General features: G+C 49.0%; 1 protein-coding gene across 34 annotated transcripts in view; it reads left to right on the forward strand.

Moving 5' to 3' along the window:
* Positions 1-22,512, forward strand: part of ABLIM1 (actin binding LIM protein 1) — a 241,197-nt gene that overhangs the window by 213,804 nt on the left and 4,881 nt on the right. For 18 of the 34 annotated variants that reach the window (XM_044296708.1, XM_044296719.1, XM_044296709.1 and 15 more), the window contains 9 exons: positions 6,758-6,805; positions 10,425-10,568; positions 13,869-13,957; positions 14,468-14,591; positions 15,912-15,976; positions 18,772-18,832; positions 18,929-18,936; positions 21,552-21,626; positions 22,005-22,085. In XM_044296708.1, coding sequence (XP_044152643.1) covers positions 6,758-6,805; positions 10,425-10,568; positions 13,869-13,957; positions 14,468-14,591; positions 15,912-15,976; positions 18,772-18,832; positions 18,929-18,936; positions 21,552-21,626; positions 22,005-22,085 — 695 coding nt within the window. The remainder of the gene's footprint in view (positions 1-6,757; positions 6,806-10,424; positions 10,569-13,868; positions 13,958-14,467; positions 14,592-15,911; positions 15,977-18,771; positions 18,833-18,928; positions 18,937-21,551; positions 21,627-22,004; positions 22,086-22,512) is intronic. The other 16 variants (XM_044296700.1, XM_044296703.1, XM_044296715.1 and 13 more) reach the window with 4 other exon arrangements.

The raw sequence follows: 22,512 nt of genomic DNA on the forward strand, positions 1-22,512 counted from the left end.
TCACTGTGTACAAACATTACTTATCCTGTACTGATCCTCAGTTACATCCTGTATTATACTCCAGAGCTGCACTCACTATTCTGCTGGTGCAGTCACTGTGTACATACATTACTTATCCTGTACTGATCCTGAGTTACAGCCTGTATTATACTCCAGAGCAGTACTCACTATTCTGCTGGTGCAGTCACTGTGTACATACATTACTTATCCTGTACTGATCCTGAGTTACATCCTGTATTATACTCCAGAGCTGCACTCACTATTCTGCTGGTGGAGTCACTGTGTACATACATTACTTATCCTGTACTGATCCTGAGTTACATCCTGTATTATACTCCAGAGCTGCACTCACTATTCTGCTGGTGCAGTCACTGTGTACATACATTACATGCAGGTTTTAATAAATGACGAATTCACAGTAGAAAAATAGATATACAATGTAGGAGTATAAACTGGGTGTCACTGAGTAATTATCCTACTTAAAACTTAACTTTTAGTAATTATTAGTTAAAAATAAGTCCCACAAAAAATATGGTGAGTATCTTTTGGATAGCTGCATAGGTCAGATGATATGGACTTAGGTACAATAAGACACAAAGCAAAGTAGGCAATCTCTTATGCTCAAATTTGGACCGATATAGTCCCACTCACGGTTTGATGATTAATTTTCTATATGGAGATGAACCACAGCAAAAAAGGTGTAGTAGGAGGGTCCACAGGCATCTTAGTAGAGAGGAGTTGCGATGAAACGATTTTTCAATTTGCAGGATGAGAGAAATATAATGAATTAATAAATGACCCCCAAAATCTTATGAAAATAACCACTTTTACTGTGTCACTCTGATCACAGGAAGAGCTTAGTAACTTTGCCATACTTTTATGCAGTGAGCTCCCTCTAGTGGTGACTGTATGATCTGAATCTAGTGAGCGCTCTCTAGTGGTGGCTGTATAATCTGTATGTAGTGAGCTCTCTCTAGTGGTGGCTGTATAATCTGTATGTAGTGAGCGCTCTCTAGTGGTGGCTGTATAATCTGTATGTAGTGAACTCCCTCTGGTGGTGGCTGTATAATCTGTATGTTGTGAGCTCCCTCTAGTGGTGGCTGTATAATCTGTATGCAGTGAGCTCCCTCTAGTGGTGACTGTATGATCTGAATCTAGTGAGCGCTCTCTAGTGGTGGCTGTATAATCTGTATGTAGTGAGCTCCCTCTAGTGGTGGCTGTATAATCTGTATGCAGTGAGCTCCCTCTAGTGGTGGCTGTATAATCTGTATGTAGTGAGCTTCCTCTAGTGGTGGCTGTATAATCTGTATGTAGTGAGCTCCCTCTAGTGGTGACTGTATAATCTGTATGTAGTGAGCTCCCTCTAGTGGTGGCTGTATAATCCGTATGTAGTGAGTTCCCCCTAGTAATGGCTGTATAATTTATATGTAGTGAGCTCCCTCTAGTGGTGGCTGTATGATCTGTATGTAGTGAGCTCCCTCTAGTGGTGGCTGTATAATCTGTATGTAGTGAGCTCCCTCTAGTGGTGGCCGTATAATCTGTATGTATTGAGCTCCCTCTAGTGGTGTGTGTGTATAATCTGTATGTAGTGAGCTTCCTCTAGTGGTGGCTGTATAATCTGTATGTAGTGAGCTCCCTCTAGTGGTGGCTGCATAATCTGTATGTAGAGAGCTACCTCTAGTGGTGGCTGTACAATCTGCATGTAGTGAGCTCCCTCTAGTGGTGGCTGTACAATCTGTATGTAGTGAGCTCCCTCTAGTGGTGACTGTATAATCTGTATGTAGTGACCTCCCTCTAGTGGTGGCTGTACAATCTGCATGTAGTGAGCTCCCTCTAGTGGTGGCTGTACAATCTGTAAGTATTGAGCTCCCTCTAGTGGTGGCTGTATAATCTGTATGTAGTGAGCTCCCTCTAGTGGTGACTGTATAATCTGTATGTAGTGAGCTCCCTCTAGTGGTGGCTGTATAATCTGTATGTAGAGAGGTCCCTCTAGTGGTGACTGTATAATCTGTATGTAGAGAGGTCCCTCTAGTGGTGACTGTATAATCTGTATGTAGTGAGCTCCCTCTAGTGGTGGCTGTATGATCTGTATGTTGTGAGCTCCATCTAGTGGTAGCTGTATAATCTGTATGTAGTGAGCTCCCTCTAGTGGTGGCTGTATAATCTGTATGTAGTGAGCTCCCTCTAGTGGTTGCTGTATAATCTGTATGTATTGAGTTCCCTCTAGTGGTGGCTTTAGGCAGACAGAATATAATATTTTAGCTGAATGGCTGCTTGAAGTGAAGCAGGGGGTTTGGGGCTCTGTGTCACCCTGTAAGGTGTTGTAGCCCTGTTTACAGTAAATGATACATACTCTTTCCCAGTGGCATGCCTAGGGTATTTGGCACCAGGGGCGGGTCCTTTCTCTGCCCCCCCCCCCCCCCCAATACTTTAAAATAATTGTGCCCTCTCACAGTAGTTATGCCCCCTTTTGCCCCCGTCACAGTAATAATCCCTATTGTGCCCCTTTCACAGTAATAATACCCATTGTGTCCCCTTCATAGTAATTATGCCCACTATGCCCCCTTCACAGTAATAATGCCCACTATGCCCCCTTCACAGTAATAATGCCCACTATGCCCCTTCACAGTAATAATGCCCACTGTGCCCCCTTCACAGTAATAATGCCCACTGAGCCCCCTCCATAGTAGAAATCTCCATTGTGCCCCCTTCACAGTAATAATGCCCACTATGCCCCCTTCACAGTAATAATGCCCACTGTGCCCCCTTCACAGTAATAGTGCCCACTATGCCCCCTTCACAGTAATAATGCCCACTATGCCCCCTTCACAGTAATAATGCCCACTATGCCCCCTTCACAGTAATAATGCCCACTGTGCCCCCTTCACAGTAATAATGCCCACTGTGCCCCCTTTACAATAATAATGCCCACTATGCCCCCTTCACAGTAATAATGCCCACTATGCCCCCTTCACAGTAATAATGCTCACTGTGCCCCCTTCACAATAATAATGCCCACTGTGCTCCCTTCATTGTAGTAATGCCCTCTGGCTCTGTGCCCCCTCCATAGAAGAAATTCCCATTGTGCCCCCTTCACATTAGTAATGCCGTCTATGCCCCCTCCATAGTAGTAATGCCCTCTGTGCCCCCAGCTGTTTGAAGAGAGGGCAGCGCTTACATGAGAGCCGCGTTCTCTGCTCTGTTAACCCGCTCGCCTTAGCATTTGCAGTGATGATCGGTAAACAGAGCAGAGAAGGCGGCGCTCATACGAAAAATAAATAAAGCGGACAACCCCTTTAAAGACAGACTTGGAAAACATTCCATACAGCGCTACAGAACCTACAGGGTCCTACAGCCCCATATCTGCCTCTTCCATCCAGTGACTTCTTCTCTCTGATGTAGACGTTCTCTTTCCTCTTCTTCTCCATTCAGTCCGGACCACCATGATGATTTCTTTCAGCCGCGCCTCGTCTCTGCAGAGTTTAACAAACTGACATCTTACTTTCCTACTTTTCATCCTCCCACCTTCTCAACACCCCTTCCTGCCACCCCCAATGCTGTGCCCCCAATGTTATCCTGCAGAAACAGTCCCCGTGTAAATACTGCTACCACACAGATAGTGCGCCAGTACAAAAAAAAAACTTTATATTGTTCGCTAGTACAGAAAAATCCCCCCTTCCTTTCAGATCAGACCCCATATAAAACCCTAAATGAGATCCCCCCCATCTCAAACTAAACCCCCTTTAGACCTTTATGTCAGACCCCATATAAGACACCAGTTTTAGACCTCAGATCAGACCCCCATTAGACCTTTCCAGACCCCATTAGACCTCCATATCAGACCTCAGATCAGACTGTACAATAATACTTACCTCTCCTGCCGCCCCTCTCCCTGTCCTGGCGTCTTCTCTTCTCAGGGCTTGTGCTCCAGTCACCTGACCACCTGCAGCGTCAGGTCAGAGTGCGCTCTGTACGTCCTGACCCTGCAGGCAGCCAGGACACAGCAGCGCGGACCCTGAGAGGAGCAGGCAGGAGGAGGGTGAGTACTGGACAGCGCTCACAGCGCTTCTCTCCTCCTCCTCCTCCTCCTCCTCCTGCAGCGTCAGGTCAGAGTGCGCTCTGTACGTTCTGACCCTGCAGGCAGCCAGGACACAGCAGCGCGGACCCTGAGAGGAGAGAGCAGGAGGAGGGGTGAGTACTGGACAGCGCTCACAGCGCTTCTCTCCTCCTCCTCCTCCTGCAGCGTCAGGTCAGAGTGCGCTCTGTACATTCTGACCCTGCAGGCAGCCAGGACACAGCAGCGCGGGCCCTGAGAAGAGCGAGCAGGAGGAGGGTGAGTACTGGACAGCGCTCACAGCGCTTCTCTCCTCCTCCTCCTCCTGCAGCGTCAGGTCAGAGTGCGCTCTGTACGTCCTAACCCTGCAGGCAGCCAGGACACAGCAGCGCGGACCCTGAGAAGAGCGAGCAGGAGGAGGGGTGAGTACTGGACAGCGCTCACAGCGCTTCTCTCCTCCTCCTCCTGCAGCATCAGGTCAGAGTGCGCTCTGTACGTTCTGACCCTGCAGGCAGCCAGGACACAGCAGCGCGGACCCTGAGAGGAGCAGGCAGGAGGAGGGTGAGTACTGGACAGCGCTTACAGCGCTTCTCTCCTCCTCCTCCTGCAGCGTCAGGTCAGAGTGCGCTCTGTACGTCCTGACCCTGCAGGCAGCCAGGACACAGCAGCGTGGGCCCTGAGAGGAGCAGGCAGGAGGAGGGTGAGTACTGGACAGCACTCACAGCGCTGCTCTCCTCCTCCTCCTCCTGCAGCGTCAGGTCAGAGTGCGCTCTGTACGTCCTGACCCTGCAGGCAGCCAGGACACAGCAGCGCGGGCCCTGAGAAGAGCGAGCAGGAGGAGGGTGAGTACTGGACAGCGCTCACAGCGCTTCTCTCCTCCTCCTCCTCCTGCAGCGTCAGGTCAGAGTGCGCTCTGTACATTCTGACCCTGCAGGCAGCCAGGACACAGCAGCGCGGACCCTGAGAGGAGAGAGCAGGAGGAGGGGTGAGTACTGGACAGCACTCACAGCGCTTCTCTCCTCCTCCTCCTCCTGCAGCGTCAGGTCAGAGTGCGCTCTGTACATTCTGACCCTGCAGGCAGCCAGGACACAGCAGCGCGGACCCTGAGAAGAGCGAGCAGGAGGAGGGTGAGTACTGGACGGCGCTCACAGCGCTTCTCTCCTCCTCCTCCTCCTCCTGCAGCGTCAGGTCAGAGTGCGCTCTGTACATTCTGACCCTGCAGGCAGCCAGGACACAGCAGCGCGGACCCTGAGAAGAGCGAGCAGGAGGAGGGTGAGTACTGGACAGCGCTCACAGCGCTTCTCTCCTCCTCCTCCTCCTGCAGCGTCAGGTCAGAGTGTGCTCTGTACGTCCTAACCCTGCAGGCAGCCAGGACACAGCAGCGCGGACCCTGAGAAGAGCGAGCAGGAGGAGGGTGAGTACTGGACAGCGCTCACAGCGCTTCTCTCCTCCTCCTCCTCCTGCAGCGTCAGGTCAGAGTGCGCTCTGTACGTCCTAACCCTGCAGGCAGCCAGGACACAGCAGCGCAGACCCTGAGAAGAGCGAGCAGGAGGAGGGTGAGTACTGGACAGCGCTCACAGCGCTTCTCTCCTCCTCCTCCTCCTGCAGCGTCAGGTCAGAGTGCGCTCTGTACGTCCTAACCCTGCAGGCAGCCAGGACACAGCAGCGCGGACCCTGAGAGGAGAGAGCAGGAGGAGGGGTGAGTACTGGACAGCACTCACAGCGCTTCTCTCCTCCTCCTCCTCCTGCAGCGTCAGGTCAGAGTGCGCTCTGTACGTCCTGACCCTGCAGGCAGCCAGGACACAGCAGCGCGGACCCTGAGAGGAGCAGGCAGGAGGAGGGTGAGTACTGGACAGCGCTCACAGCGCTTCTCTCCTCCTCCTCCTGCAGACTAGTGAGCGCTTCCATTATGGAAGCGCTCACTAGTATTCCCTTTATATGATGCACTGCATCTTATAAAGGGAAAAGCAATGAGCGCTTCTATCTGTATTGATGGAAGCGCTCATTGCTTCTATCACCCCGCTAAGGGACCATCACCCAGGGCGGACCGCCCCCTAGGCACGCCACTGCTCTTTCCTGCCATAAATCACAGCACTTAGCCTCTGGACCATCCAGCACCACCACGTACTAGTCATCAATTAAATACTGGGGGATGCATTCTGCTATCTGCAGTGTAGGCACCATCATGCTCGCCAACCCAACCTCCTAGTGACCACCACCCTCCTTGTGCATAGACCTCCTCTTTATCAGCCCCTGAAGATTCTCGCAGGTTCCTAGGTTTAACCCCATAGGGCAGCATGGACATCCCCTGTAGGGCAGCCATGTTTAATTTCCATCTGCTGATAGGACAGAGGCCATCAGTGGTGACCCCAGTGTAAAGATAGGAGGGGTGTAGAGGACCCCGTAGGGTACCGTGAGATTATCACAAACCTGAATGCTTTGAACTTTTGTTTGGCCTGAGGATCTTGAAGTCATCACAGATGTTCCTGGAGTCCTTCGGGGGTCCCCTCGTGTTGGTGTCATGTCCTCCCATCTGTTTCATGTCTTCTATGTCGATACGTTCATGATATGTTTATGGCGTCTTCTCTCATTGGCTGTTGGTTCTCCGGGTTGGGACAGGACCCTGCCCTTCGTCATCGTCTTCTCTGTGGCTCTTCCGATTTTCAGATATTAATTAATCTATATTTTATTTTCCTCCTGCAGATCAAGGACTGAACATTTACCGGAAACCTCCTATCTATAAGCAGCACGGTAACGTTCCCTCTGCCTCTCGTCTGTCTTCTGCTGTGTGACCTTGGCTTGGACCATGCATGGCCAATTACTGACCCACAGTACTGACCGGACTAGAGCAGAACACGTGGTACCAGGTGTCTTCTCTGCACCAGTGTCTTCACTGCCATGTTATAGACCCAACATCATAGTCAGTTCTCATCTGAACCTGGTGGTCCCAGCCCCCCACCCACCTGAAGGCCAAGGTCACAAACCCCTCCTAGATCTAGCTGGACCTCCAGCACTCCCCACCAGGACGCACTACGCTGGACTCTGCCCATTACAGATAACTTTTAGTATATTTCTTACTTTCTCCTGTTGCCTGTAACCTCAGGTATGTAATCACCCAGACGTGCCCCAAATCACCTAAAAGGTCCCCAGAACCTCAGCAATGAGTTCTGACCCCCATAAACCTGTGTGTTATAGTGGTGTGCCCCCGTCATCCCTGGTAACACTGTCTTGTCTTATTCTGTTTTATGGTTTGTTGTGTCCATCCTTAACATGTGAGCATTCACTCATCGCATCATCGTATTCCCTCAGTAAGTACCGCGGGGAGACCACCCCGAACGGCTTCTCAGCCCCTGCACCTCCTCGGCTCCTGCTCCCAGAACCTTTACTGTCTCTGTCCAACTAGCTGCCATGCAAACTCCTCCTGCCACAGCTGTACTTCCAGCACTCACCACCAGAGCGCGCTGCAACACCCTGACACAAATATAGAGCTTAGATAATGTAGTAGATGTCACCTGCAGTCCTATGTAACACCACAGATGACACAGTGATAACTCTGAGTACAGATAACGTAGTAGATGTCACCTGCAGTCCTATGTAACACCACAGATGACACAGTGATATGAGTATAGATAATGTAGTAGATGTCACCTGCAGTCCTATGTAACACCACAGATGACACAGTGATATGAGTATAGATAATGTAGTAGATGTCACCTGCAGTCCTATGGAACACCACAGATGACACAGTGATATGAGTATAGATAATGTAGTAGATGTCACCTGCAGTCCTATGTAACACCACAGATGACACAGTGACAACTCTCTGAGTACAGATAACGTAGTAGATGTCACCTGCAGTCCTATGTAACACCACAGATGACACAGTGATATGAGTATAGATAATGTAGTAGATGTCACCTGCAGTCCTATGTAACAATACAGATAACACAGTGACAACTCTCTGAGTACAGATAATGTACTAGATGTCACCTGCAGTCCTATGTAACACCATAGATAACACAGTGACAACTCTCTGAGTACAGATAATGTACTAGATGTCACCTGCAGTCCTATGTAACACCATAGATAACACAGTGATTACTCTATGAGTACAGATAATGTAGTAGATGTCACCTGCAGTCCTATGTAACAATACAGATAACACAGTGACAACTCTCTGACTACAGATAATGTACTAGATGTCACCTGCAGTCCTATGTAACACCACAGAGAACACACAGCGATGATAAATACTCCAATCAGATGCTCTTAACTTTGCTTTTTGCTTGATCTTCCATCTTGCCCCTTTATCTACCTCGGCATTAACCCTTTAACCTCCTGGGCTTCTTCTCGCCTAACGGCCGCATGCTCCTGTGTCACAGGTCTCTCTCTGTATATTTTGGTGGCCCCGTGCACTAGGACATGATGTGACCTCCAGTGAAGCGCAGTCTTTGGGGAGGTCTGACGCTGCAGTGTCCAGAGGGGACTTCTCTGTCAGACTAGAGCAGCCCTTTAATATCATGTTTTAATGAAAGTAACTGTTTCTAGACTTTATCTGTTACTGGGAAAGTTGGGTGATAACCAGTATTACAGCAGCTGCCGCTGAGGATGACTTTGGATGTGGACAGGTTTGCTATTCGGGGCTGTAGGAAAGCGGGGTGGAGACTGTGGAAGCCGTAATGGCGCACTTTGTCCTTCACTCTGCTTTCCCACAGTCAGATTCAAGGGAATGAGTTTTCTAGTTCTTAGTAACGAGGAGCTGAGAGAGATGTAAGCGGCTGCATCACCAGATCCTCCATTCTCTTCTGGGCTCAGCCTTGGTGAACGGAAGATTAGTAGCAAAGGTTGGTTTCAGACAACTCAAGGATTTGCTGGACGGACCCCTCATCCAATAATATACAGCCATCTATAGGAAAGTGCAGCGTTTCTGAAAAATCAGCCTTGCATTAACAGATTGGCGCAGGCATCGGATGTTCACAATGTGAGATGCAGCCAAGCCCGTCCCAAGTATAAGAAATGACACATGGACAATAATATAGGTCACCAATGACATGGAAACAATGTATCCCTGCAGGAGGAGGGGTGAACTGTATAGTAAAGCATCTAAGAATCAATCCTTCATATGAAAACGCTAACCCATGCAAAACTCTGACTGACACATGGAAGCAGCAGGAACAATTTACATCTATATACAAGAATATAACTGCTATAATACTGCTCCTATGTACAAGAATATAACTACTATAATACTGCTCCTATGTACAAGAATATAACTACTATAATACTGCCTCCTATGTACAAGAATATAACTGCTATAATACTGCTCCTATGTACAAGAATATAACTGCTATAATACTGCTCCTATGTACAAGAATATAACTACTATAATACTGCCTCCTATGTACAATAATATAACTACTATAATACTGCTCCTATGTACATGAATATAACTACTATAATACTGCTCCTATGTACAAGAATATAACTACTATAATACTGCTCCTATGTACAAGAATATAACTACTATAATACTGCTCCTATGTACAAGAATATAACTGCTATAATACTGCCCCCTATGTACATGAATATAACTACTATAATACTGCTCCTATGTACAGGAATATAACTACTATAATACTGCTCCTATGTACAAGAATATAACTGCTATAATACTGCCCCCTATGTACATGAATATAACTACTATAATACTGCTCCTATGTACAAGAATATAACTGCTATAATACTGCCTCCTATGTACAGGAATATAACTACTATAATACTGCCTCCTATATACAAGAATATAACTACTGTAATACTGCTCCTATGTACAAGAATATAACTGCTATAATACTGCCCCCTATGTACATGAATATAACTACTATAATACTGCTCCTATGTACAAGAATATAACTACTATAATACTGCCTCCTATGTACAAGAATATAACTACTATAATACTGCTCCTATGTACAAGAATATAACTACTATAATACTGCTCCTATGTACAAGAATATAACTACCATAATACTGACTCCTATGTACAAGAATATAACTACTATAATACTGCTCCTATGTACAAGAATATAACTACTATAATACTGCTCCTATGTACGGTATTATTTTATAATTCTGCCTCCTGATGAGAAGGGTTAGGCTGTGTTTTGTCAGGCTGGAGGTCTGTTCGCGGTCTCCGTGTTGTCTGCTCGGTGGGCTCAGTGATCAGGGGGCTGGTGTAGATATTGGGGTTGGGGAGTCACACTGTCTTGGTGCACGGGGTCCTTCTCATGATGCAGCAGGTGACGGTTTAGGTCCTGCATGGCACATTTACTCACTGAGCCAAAGAGCTAAGTTACAACCTGATCCTATTTAGATGCAGCTGCCATGGCAGCGTTCAACAACTCCGAGGATATCATCAAGTCTTCCAAGTTCCCAGCTGCCCACGCTCCGGCGCCCGGCGAAGTCCCAAAGATTGAGACGGACTATTGGCCCGGTCCTCCCTCACTTGCTGCTATAGGTAGGGAAGCTGAGAGTGGATCCTGTGACTGCTCCTGTCCCATCAGGTGGAGGATGGTGAGATGGTGCAGATGTGTAACACCACATGGTTTCCTGTCATTCTGCTGGTGGAGCAGGTTTGGTGCCGCTGCCAGTACCTGGCATCCTGTTAATGTTACCATCGTAGGTGAAAACAATATTTTGCTAAGGCTTTAGAGGGATTACAGAGAAGTTCTAGAACTTTCTAATAGACTTTCTTTCAACTACTCTCCATTTTCTGGATCACTGCTTGCTGTCAGTCTGGACAATACTGAGAACCTCAGACGGACACATTTCACCCTCATTGATACCTTGTAACTATCTGTCACGCCAGGGAGACGCGCTGCTCATTGTGTCTCTCATGGAGGATTGGATTGGATGCAGCTGAAACCTGTGCGAGCAGGGACCAGAGCCCAACGCGTCTCTGGATATTAACAAGAAAAAGCTCATCACTGACAGCAAGCACTGATCTTGCAAATGTTTATAAAGTCTGGGGAAAAAATAAGAAAAAGTTCAGTATTAAATCATTTAGCTTAATTTTCAGAACACTTTGGACCGAGGTGCAGCCTGTATTATGCTCCATTTCTGCATTCATTAGTCTGTTGGCTCCAGAGCTGAAATTTCCCAACATTCCCTGCTTGTTCAGTGTGTCTTCTGAGATTGCACCGTCATTTTTCACCAGCATCTTCATGGTTATTTGATGTAGATAAAAATCAATGTTATCAGTTTCATCACCAGATCACTGAGCCCTGTGATTATTGTGATCAGTCCCATCTCCAGATCACTGAGCCCTGTGATTACTGTGATCAGTTCCATCACCAGATCACTGAGCCCTGTGATTACTGTGATCAGTCCCATCTCCAGATCACTGAGCCCTGTGATTACTGTGATCAGTCCCATCCCCAGATCACTGAGCCCTGTGATTACTGTGATCAGTCCCATCTCCAGATCACTGAGCCCTGTGATTACTGTGATCAGTCCCATCCCCAGATCACTGAGCCCTGTGATTACTGTGATCAGTCCCACCACTAGATCACTGAGCCCTGTGATTACTGTGATCAGTCCCATCACCAGATCACTGAGCCCTGTGATTACTGTGATCAGTCCCATCCCCAGATCACTGAGCCCTGTGATTACTGTGATCAGTCCCATCTCTAGATCACTGAGCCCTGTGATTACTGTGATCAGTCCCATCACCAGATCACTGAGCCCTGTGATTACTGTGATCAGTCCCATCCCCAGATCACTGAGCCCTGTGATTACTGTGATCAGTCCCATCTCCAGATCACTGAGCCCTGTGATTACTGTGATCAGTCCCATCCCCAGATCACTGAGCCCTGTGATTACTGTGATCAGTCCCATCTCTAGATCACTGAGCCCTGTGATTACTGTGATCAGTCCCATCTCTAGATCACTGAGCCCTGTGATTACTGTGATCAGTCCCATCCCCAGATCACTGAGCCCTGTGATTACTGTGATCAGTCCCATCTCTAGATCACTGAGCCCTGTGATTACTGTGATCAGTCCCATCCCCAGATCACTGAGTCCTGTGATTACTGTGATCAGTCCCATCCCCATATCACTGAGCCCTGTGATTACTGTGATCAGTCCCATCACCAGATCACTGAGCCCTGTGATTACTGTGATCAGTCCCATCACCAGATCACTGAGCCCTGTGATTACTGTGATCAGTCCCATCCCCAGATCACTGAGCCCTGTGATTACTGTGATCAGTCCCACCACTAGATCACTGAGCCCTGTGATTACTGTGATCAGTCCCATCACCAGATCACTGAGCCCTGTGATTACTGTGATCAGTCCCATCCCCAGATCACTGAGCCCTGTGATTACTGTGATCAGTCCCATCCCCAGATCACTGAGCCCTGTGATTACTGTGATCAGTCCCATCCCCAGATCACTGAGCCCTGTGATTACTGTGATCAGTCCCATCCCCAGATCACTGAGCCCTGTGATTACTGTGATCAGTCCCATCACCAGATCACTGAGCCCTGTGATTACTGTGATCAGTCCCATCCCAGATCACTGAGCCCTGTGATTACTGTGATCAGTCCCATCCCCAGATCACTGAGCCCTGTGATTACTGTGATCAGTCCCATCCCCAGATCACTGAGCTCTGTGATTACTGTGATCAGTCCCACCACTAGATCACTGAGCCCTGTGATTACTGTGATCAGTCCCACCACTAGATCACTGAGCCCTGTGATTACTGTGATCAGTCCCATCTCCAGATTACTGAGCCCTGTAATTACTGTGATCAGTCCCATCTCCAGATCACTGAGCCCTGTGATCAGTCCCATCTCCAGATTACTGAGCCCTGTGATTACCGTGATCAGTCCCATCTCCAGATTACTGAGCCCTGTGATCAGTCCCATCTCCAGATTACTGAGCCCTGTAATTACTGTGATCAGTCCCATCTCCAGATCACTGAGCCCTGTGATCAGTCCCATCTCCAGATTACTGAGCCCTGTGATCAGTCCCATCTCCAGATTACTGAGCCCTGTAATTACTGTGATCAGTCCCATCTCCAGATCACTGAGCCCTGTGATCAGTCCCATCTCCAGATTACTGAGCCCTGTGATCAGTCCCATCTCCAGATTACTGAGCCCTGTAATTACTGTGATCAGTCCCATCTCCAGATCACTGAGCCCTGTGATCAGTCCCATCTCCAGATTACTGAGCCCTGTGATCAGTCCCATCTCCAGATTACTGAGCCCTGTAATTACTGTGATCAGTCCCATCTCCAGATCACTGAGCCCTGTGATCAGTCCCATCTCCAGATTACTGAGCCCTGTGATCAGTCCCATCTCCAGATTACTGAGCCCTGTAATTACTGTGATCAGTCCCATCTCCAGATCACTGAGCCCTGTGATCAGTCCCATCTCCAGATTACTGAGCCCTGTGATCAGTCCCATCTCCAGATTACTGAGCCCTGTGATTACTGTGATCAGTCCCATCCCCAGATCACTGAGCCCTGTGATCACTGTGATCAGTCCCATCCCCAGATCACTGAGCTCTGTGATTACTGTGATCAGTCCCACCACTAGATCACTGAGCTCTGTGATTACTGTGATCAGTCCCACCACTAGATCACTAAGCCCTGTGATCACTGTGATCAGTTACTTCTATGGTCTTGTATATACTTTCATGTAACTTCTGGACCTTTGACCTTAGATCTAATAAACGTACTATAATGGTGTAAGTTAGGAGATGATCTGTTGGGATCTGGTTGTGATTAGGTCATCACTAAGTTTCCTGCATTTAGGGGACACAAGAAGAAGATCCAGCGGTCGGGAGGAGGAAGATGAGGAATTGCAGAGACGACGACAACTTCAGGAAGAACAGTTGATGAAGGTGAGAACCAACCCGTCGGATGTAGACCACCCCACATGACAATCCTGCCTTTTGGGCCCCTCCCCCCCGTGTCAGACTCCACCCCTGAGGAGGTTTCCTGAAGGTATTGAGGGGGAATCCTCAGAAAACATTACATTACAGCCCCTTGAACGTGTGACCTTTTATATAAGCGGTTTGGTCTGAAGTCAGTAAAGCACGGTCATACAGCCTCAGTTCGTTACAGTGTGTCAGTTCAGGGCAGAGCATTTTCCTGCTGCTGTGTTTAGCGCCCACAGAATTGTCCACGACAATGACCCCAAACCTCCAGCTATTGTTACACTGTTATAAAACTACTACTCCCATCAAAAGCTGGAGAGCCACAGAATGGCGACCACTGGCATACACCGGTCAGGAGCAGGACTACCACACAACAGATTCTTCCATTCACTGACAGTAAGCAGAGATTATGAACTGGTAAAATATTAAAATGGCATCAGATGCAGAATCCAAGTTTCTTGTGTTTTTCTTTAGCTGAATTCGGGTCTTGGACAACTAATCCTGAAAGAGGAGAAGGAGAGCCGGGAGCGGCCGCCCTCCGCCAGCAGATACGACTCCGCGCTCCTGTCCTGTAAGGAACCTCATCCATCCTACCTGTGTTAGTACATACTGAGCAGAGGGGAGGTAGGAGGCAGACAATACCTCAAGACATAGGGAGGTGGGAGGTATAAACATGGTGTATAGGAGTATAGGAGAGGTGTGAGGCACAGACTACCTCAAGCCTTAGTGTATAGGAGAGGTGTGAGGCACAGACTACCTCAAGCCTTAGTGTATAGGAAAGGTGTGAGGCACAGACTACCTCAAGCCTTAGTGTATAGGAGAGGTGTGAGGCACAGGCTACCTCAAGCCTTAGTGTATAGGAGAGGTGTGAGGCACAGGCTACCTCAAGCCTTAGTGTATAGGAGAGGTGTGAGGCACAGGCTACCTCAAGCCTTAGTGTATAGGAGAGGTGTGAGGCACAGGCTACCTCAAGCCTTAGTGTATAGTAGAGGTGTGAGGCACAGACTACCTCAAGCCTAAGTGTATAGTAGAGATGTGAGGCACAGACTACCTCAAGCCTTAGTGTATAGTAGAGGTGTGAGGCACAGACTACCTCAAGCCTTAGTGTATAGTAGAGGTGTGAGGCACAGACTACCTCAAGCCTTAGTGTATAGTAGAGGTGTGAGGCACAGACTACCTCAAGCCTTAGTGTATAGGAGAGGTGTGAGGCACAGACTACCTGAAGCATTAGTGTATAGTAGAGGTGTGAGGCACAGACTACCTCAAGCATTAGTGTATAGTATAGGTGTGAGGCACAGACTACCTGAAGCATTAGTGTATAGGAGAGGTGTGAGGCACAGACCACCTGAAGCATTAGTGTATAGGAGAGGTGTGAGGCACAGACTACCTCAAGCATTAGTGTATAGTAGAGGTGTGAGGCACAGACTACCTCAAGCCTTAGTGTATAGTAGAGGTGTGAGGCACAGACTACCTCAAGCCTAAGTGTATAGTAGAGATGTGAGGCACAGACTACCTCAAGCATTAGTGTATAGTAGAGATGTGAGGCACAGACTACCTCAAGCCTTAGTGTATAGTAGAGGTGTGAGGCACAGACTACCTCAAGCCTTAGTGTATAGTAGAGGTGTGAGGCACAGACTACCTCAAGCCTTAGTGTATAGTAGAGGTGTGAGGCACAGACTACCTCAAGCCTTAGTGTATAGTAGAGGTGTGAGGCACAGACTACCTCAAGCCTTAGTGTATAGTAGAGGTGTGAGGCACAGACTACCTCATGTATTTCACAGAGGAGGTCTGGAGGCACTGTGTCCAGCTTTAGTGTACTGCAGTGTTGTGAGGCACAGTGTACCTCAAGCCTCAGCGCTGTAGCAGTATGAATCATTTCAGTTCAGGTCTTTGTCTGATTGGTTGATGTTTTCTTCAGCTCTTCGCTCTGATGCATCCAAGACGTCCTCGCTCCCGGGGTATGGAAGGAATGGCCTCCATCGGGTATGGCTGAATCAAACACAAGAGCTTACGATCTACAGGGGATCAGAGCATGGTTAAGCACACATGGGACTCTCCTACAGTTTCCTCTTTGGCCACCAGGGGGCGCAGCTCCACCAGATTCCCCTCCCGCTGTTTTCCAAGCCTCTAATTAGCGCTTGTGTTGTATCCGAACGATGATGAAATATTCACAGAATTGATTCTTCTCATGGGGAGACCTGGAAATGTCACCTCTGGGGGGAGGAGGGGGTGTCCCTCGCACTGCCACCGTTCATTCATTTAAAGGGAAATTCCACCAAAGCAGTGGCGACTCTAGGAACAATATATAGGGGGGGCACAAAGATACCACAGTCAAAAATGGGGGGGGCAAAAACAAAATAAGTATATAGAAATAAGATTACAAAATACTAGAGAGTTGCGATATGCAGGGATACATTTATAATAAAACAATTTACTTACAAAAGAAGCTATTCAGTCGTCTGCAGTGCCTCCTCTGCTTGCTTCCACGGATTCTTTCCCCTTCTTTCTGTCTCTCGTCAGTGCACAGGCGCACTGTTATGGTGGATCTGTGGAAGACACACTGTTATGGGGGCATCTGTGGATGACACATTATGCCTCTCATTAGCCCTCATTATGCCTCTCATTAGCCCCCATATCAGCCCTTATGCCTCATTAGCCCCCATTATTCTTCATATTAGCCCCATTATGCCTCATTAGCCCACATTATGCCTCTAATTAGCCCCCATTATGCCTCTTATTAGCCCCCATATGCCTCCTATTAGCCCCCATATGCCTCCTATTAGCCCCCATATGCCTCCTATTAGCCCCCATATGCCTCCTATTAGCCCCCATATGCCTCCTATTAGCCCCCAATTAGCCCCCATATGCCTCCAATTAACCCCATATGCCTCCAATTAGCCCCATAGACCCCATATGCCTCCAATTAGCCCCCATATGGCTCCAATTAGCCCCCATATGCCTCCAATTAGCCCCCAATTAGCCCCCATATGCCTCCTATTAGCCCCCAATTAGCCCCTATATGCCTCCAATTAGCCCCCATATGCCTCATATTAGCCCCCATATGCCTCATATTAGCCCCCATATGCCTCCAATTAACCCCCATATGCCTCCAATTAGCCCCATAGACCCCATATGCCTCCAATTAGCCCCCATATGCCTCCAATTAGCCCCCAATTAGCCCCCATATGCCTCCTATTAGCCCCCAATTAGCCCCTATATGCCTCCAATTAGCCCCTATATGCCTCCAATTAGCCCCCATATGCCTCCAATTAGCCCCATAGACCCCATATGCCTCCAATTAGCCCCCATATGCCTCCAATTAGCCCCCATATGCCTCCTATTAGCCCCCATATGCCTCCTATTAGCCCCCATATGCCTCCTTTTAGCCCCCAAATATGCCTCCTATTAGCCCCCAAATATGCCTCCAATTAGCCCCCAAATATGCCTCCAAATGCCCCCATATGCCTCCAATTAGCCCCCAAATATGCCTCCAATTAGCCCCCAAATATGCCTCCAAATGCCCCCATATGCCTCCAATTAGCCCCCAAATATGCTTCCAATTAGCCCCCAAATATGCCTCCAATTAGCCCCCTGTGCGTCTAAATGCCCCCATATGCCTCCTATTAGCCCCATATGCCTCCTATTAGCCCCCATAATGCCCCCAGCAGCCACATTTTTTATAAAATAAAATAAAAAAACACTTACCTCTCCTGCTCCTGGACGGACGCCGCCTGCCATTTTCTCCCTCCTCAGTCGACTGTGCTCTAAACTGGCGCGCACAGCGTGAGGTCACAGAGCGACCTTACGCTGTGCGCAGCCCTGCACAGCCGACAGCCGAGGACCAGGAAGTGGTGAGTACAGAGCGTTCACCACTTCCTGGTTCTTCGGTACTAATGAGCGCTTCCATAATGGAAGCGCTCATTAGTATTCACTCAGGGGAATCAGCGGGGGGGCACCCGGGGGGGCAAGGAACAACATAGGGGGGGCAATTGCCCCCCCTCGCCCCCCTCTAGCGACGCCACTACACCAAAGGAAAAAAAGACCCATTTATGGCTGGATTTGTATAGATGTGTCCTCTCGGGTATCGGGTGGAGTCCGGCCATCCACGTGGAGCATCCCTTTAAATTCTTGTAGCCATATCTTGTAAAGCTACATTTGGACTGAACATCCAGTACTCCTTGGACGAGGGTACTCATCCTTCCGGGCAGTGGCATACTTGCAATAGAGGCAGACCAGGCAGCTGCTATGGGGCCCAGGGGAGGGGGGCCCCACACACGGAACTGGCTCTTCTCTTCCCCATGTGAAAACTTTGCATTTTCACACAGCCGCCACTAGGGGGAGCTCAATGCAAAGAGGAACTACAGCTCCCATGTTAGTTGCAATAATTCCTATTCAGAGCTCCCCCTAGTGGTGGCTGCGGGCAGCCTTGTAATAGGAAAGAAGCAGGAGATTTATCAATGTATTTTTGCCCTATTTACATTGAGAATAATGGGGCTCAGAATGAGCGTCATATACGGTATTTGAAGCAGTATAAAAGTCAGATAAAGTTAGTGAGGCCAAACACAACTTTTTTTAAATGAGAATTTGTTTAATAAAATTTTTTCCATTGATTAAAAAAAACATAAATTTGTCAGAAATCTGGGGCGTTGCGCTGGGGGGTGATTGACACCCGTACAGTGGGACACTAGGTGCAAGGGGCCAATACTAAGCTTTGTTATGGGGCCCTATGAGATCTGTGCAGCCGCCGCTTCCAGTGACAGTTGTATTTTCCCTTGCAGCCGGTGTCCACGGATTTCGCCCAGTACGACAGTTACGGAGACTTCAGTGGCGGAGTGCGAGGTGAGCGGCTCGTATCAGAGTCTGATGGCAGATGTATTGTAATCTGTGACCCCTCGCCCTAGACTAACCTCTGCCCTGTGTTTTCTTTCCTTGCAGATTATCAGGTAGGTGTCCTGGGGGTCCCCTGCTCCACACTCCCCCCTGTGGTAGGAGGTGGTATTGTCAGCCACATGTGTGCAGTTAGAAGCCCATGCATTCTGTGTTCTCTCTTTTATGATATTATTATAATGTTACCATTGTGCTGGTGTGTTGGAGTATTGTGTGTGTGTGCTGGAGTATTGTGTGTGTGTGTGCTGGAGTATTGTGTGTGTGTGCTGGAGTATTGTGTGTGTGTGTGTTGGAGTATTGTGTGTGTGTGTGCTGGAGTATTGTGTGTGTGTGCTGGAGTATTGTGTGTGTGTGTGTGTGTGTTGGAGTATTGTGTGTGTGTGTGTGTGTGTGTGTGTGTTGGAGTATTGTGTGTGTGTGTGTGTGTGTGTGTGCTGGAGTATTGTGTGTGTGTGTGTGTTGGAGCATTGTGTGTGCTGGAGTATTGTGTGTGTGTGTGCTGGAGTATTGTGTGTGTGTGCTGGAGTATTGTGTGTGTGTGTGCTGGAGTATTGTGTGTGTGTGCTGGAGTATTGTGTGTGTGTGTGCTGGAGTATTGTGTGTGTGTGTGTTGGAGTATTGTGTGTGTGTGTGTTGGAGTATTGTGTGTGTGTGTGCTGGAGTATTGTGTGTGTGTGCTGGAGTATTGTGTGTGTGTGTGTTGGAGTATTGTGTGTGTGTGTGTGTGTTGGAGCATTGTGTGTGCTGGAGTATTGTGTGTACAGTTGTCTTCACAGGATGTTACTGTGTGCTGATGGATACACATATCGGTATAACCTCTTTGGTGATGGATGCCCATGGTATATTACACTGCAGTGCAGGAGTCCGGTCTCCCTGTCTCGTGGTATATTACACTGCAGTGCAGGAGTCCGGTCTCCCTGTCTCGTGGTATATTACACTGCAGTGCAGGAGTCCGGTCTCCCTGTCTCGTGGTATATTACACTGCAGTGCAGGAGTCCAGTCTCCCTGCCCCGTGGTATATTACACTGCAGTGCAGGAGTCCAGTCTCCCTGTCCCGTGGTATATTACACTGCAGTGCAGGAGTCCAGTCTCCCTGCCCCGTGGTATATCACACTGCAGTGCAGGAGTCCAGTCTCCCTGTCCCGTGGTATATTACACTGCAGTGCAGGAGTCCGGTCTCCCTGTCTCGTGGTATATTACACTGCAGTGCAGGAGTCCAGTCTCCCTGCCCCGTGGTATATTACACTGCAGTGCTGGAGTCCGGTCTCCCTGCCCCGTGGTATATTACACTGCAGTGCAGGAGTCCAGTCTCTCAGCCCCGTGGTATATTACACTGCAGTGCAGGAGTCCAGTCTCCCTGTCCCGTGGTATATTACACTGCAGTGCAGGAGTCCAGTCTCCCTGCCCCGTGGTATATTACACTGCAGTGCAGGAGTCCAGTCTCCCTGTCCCGTGGTATATTACACTGCAGTGCAGGAGTCCAGTCTCCCTGTCCCGTGGTATATTACACTGCAGTGCAGGAGTCCAGTCTCCCTGCCCCGTGGTATATTACACTGCAGTGCAGGAGTCCAGTCTCCCTGTCCCGTGGTATATTACACTGCAGTGCAGGAGTCCAGTCTCCCTGTCCCGTGGTATATTACACTGCAGTGCAGGAGTCCAGTCTCCCTGCCCCGTGGCATATTACACTGCAGTGCAGGAGTCCAGTCTCCCTGTCCCGTGGTATATTACACTGCAGTGCAGGAGTCCAGTCTCCCTGCCCCGTTGTATATTACACTGCAGTGCAGGAGTCCAGTCTCCCTGCCCCGTGGTATATTACACTGCAGTGCAGGAGTCCAGTCTCCCTGCCCCGTGGTATATTACACTGCAGTGCAGGAGTCCAGTCTCCCTGCCCCGTGGTATATTACACTGCAGTGCAGGAGTCCGGTCTCCCTGCCCCGTGGTATATTACACTGCAGTGCAGGAGTCCAGTCTCCGTGCCCCGTGGTATATTACACTGCAGTGCAGGAGTCCAGTCTCCCTGCCCCGTGGTATATTACACTGTAGTGCAGGAGTCCAGTCTCCCTGCCCCGTGGTATATTACACTGCAGTGCAGGAGTCCAGTCTCCCTGCCCCGTGGTATATTACACTGCAGTGCAGGAGTCCAGTCTCCCTGCCTCGTGGTATATTACACTGCAGTGCAGGAGTCCAGTCTCCCTGTCCCATGGTATATTACACTGCAGTGCAGGAGTCCGGTCTCCTTGCCCCGTGGTATATTACACTGCAGTGCAGGAGTCCGGTCTCCCTGCCCCGTGGTATATAGCACAGCATTAGCGTGTTATTAACCCCTGCAGTGAGATGTTGCTCTTCACCTTGCCTTGTCCTGCGCACTGATCCGGTTCTCTACATGAGGACAGATTCGGGGACATTTCAGCGCCCGGACTGTGCGGACTGTCAATGACTTGATGCAGTTCTCCACCTTCACCACTATGTGGCAGTGTGAAGAGCAATGGAAGAAAATGCTTCAAAATGGGCCCCATAATAGAAGGTGTAAGGTCTTCTCCCTGCCGCCTAACACCCCTGTGTCCTGTCCGCTGCATGTGTAACGTCTCCTGGATCTCGTGTGCTAGGTGTGCTAGGGTTCCCTCCCTGCTTTCTGTGTAACTAGTGCTTCTCTAAATGTTTTTCCACATAGTCACTACCAGATGGCCATGTTCCCGTCATGAGAATGGATAGGGGATTGTCAATGCCTAACATGTTGGAGCCTAAGGCAAGTGTGCATGTAACAGCGCTGCCCAATGGTGGGTCCATGCTGGGGGGCACTACTTCTTGGTGGAGGATCATTCTCTTTGCTTGAGTTCTTTGGGTAATGGACAATGTGGGCTTCGCTATAGGGGCAGGTAGGGTTTGGTTCTAAAATGTTCACTTTGGGGGTCACCCAGCAGAACGTAACAAACCTATAGTCACACCTGCCCACGTTGTGTAGTATAATGGGGACTCGCCCATGATTTGCATTCACTTATACCGCCCTCTGGAGGTCGTGGGTAACGCTGCACCCCAGATCTTGGTCTTTGATGCTCGTTGGCACAGGTGGTCTTTCCCTCCATCCGTACATCTCGCACTTACCCTTCTGCTTGGTTCATCCTAGATTTATCCATACGAGACGCTGATGACAACGAACCGAGGACGCAACAAGATGCTGAGAGACGTGGACAGGACTAGACTGGAGGTAATGGACGACCCTGAGGGCCAGGACCAGAACGTGACCATAGAGAAACATTGCATGCCTGACCTTGGCAATGGTCAGCTTTGGACAAACAAGTAGATGACATGATTCCAGATGATTGTTGAGAACTTGGTGGCCATATTGGACTGTATTGGGGGCATCTTCCAGGAAAGGAGGAAACTGCAGTCGTAGGATGATCTCCGTCATCTGGAAATCATCATCATTGGGTCATTCTGAAACCGCACTCTAGTAATATGCAGCTCGGTTGCCCAATATTGCTCAATTATAACAGCGTGTGTTCAGGAGGAGACAGAAATCCTGGGGTGTGACCCCAAATCCTCTGCTCCACTTTCCTGACCAGACCACATTTTACGCGTAGTATACATTCCAGGAAACCACCACCATGTCCTTGAGAACTTTCCCTTCTGTC

The sequence above is a fragment of the Bufo gargarizans genome, chromosome 6, assembly GCF_014858855.1.
Source record: "Bufo gargarizans isolate SCDJY-AF-19 chromosome 6, ASM1485885v1, whole genome shotgun sequence".
NCBI lineage: Eukaryota > Metazoa > Chordata > Amphibia > Anura > Bufonidae > Bufo > Bufo gargarizans.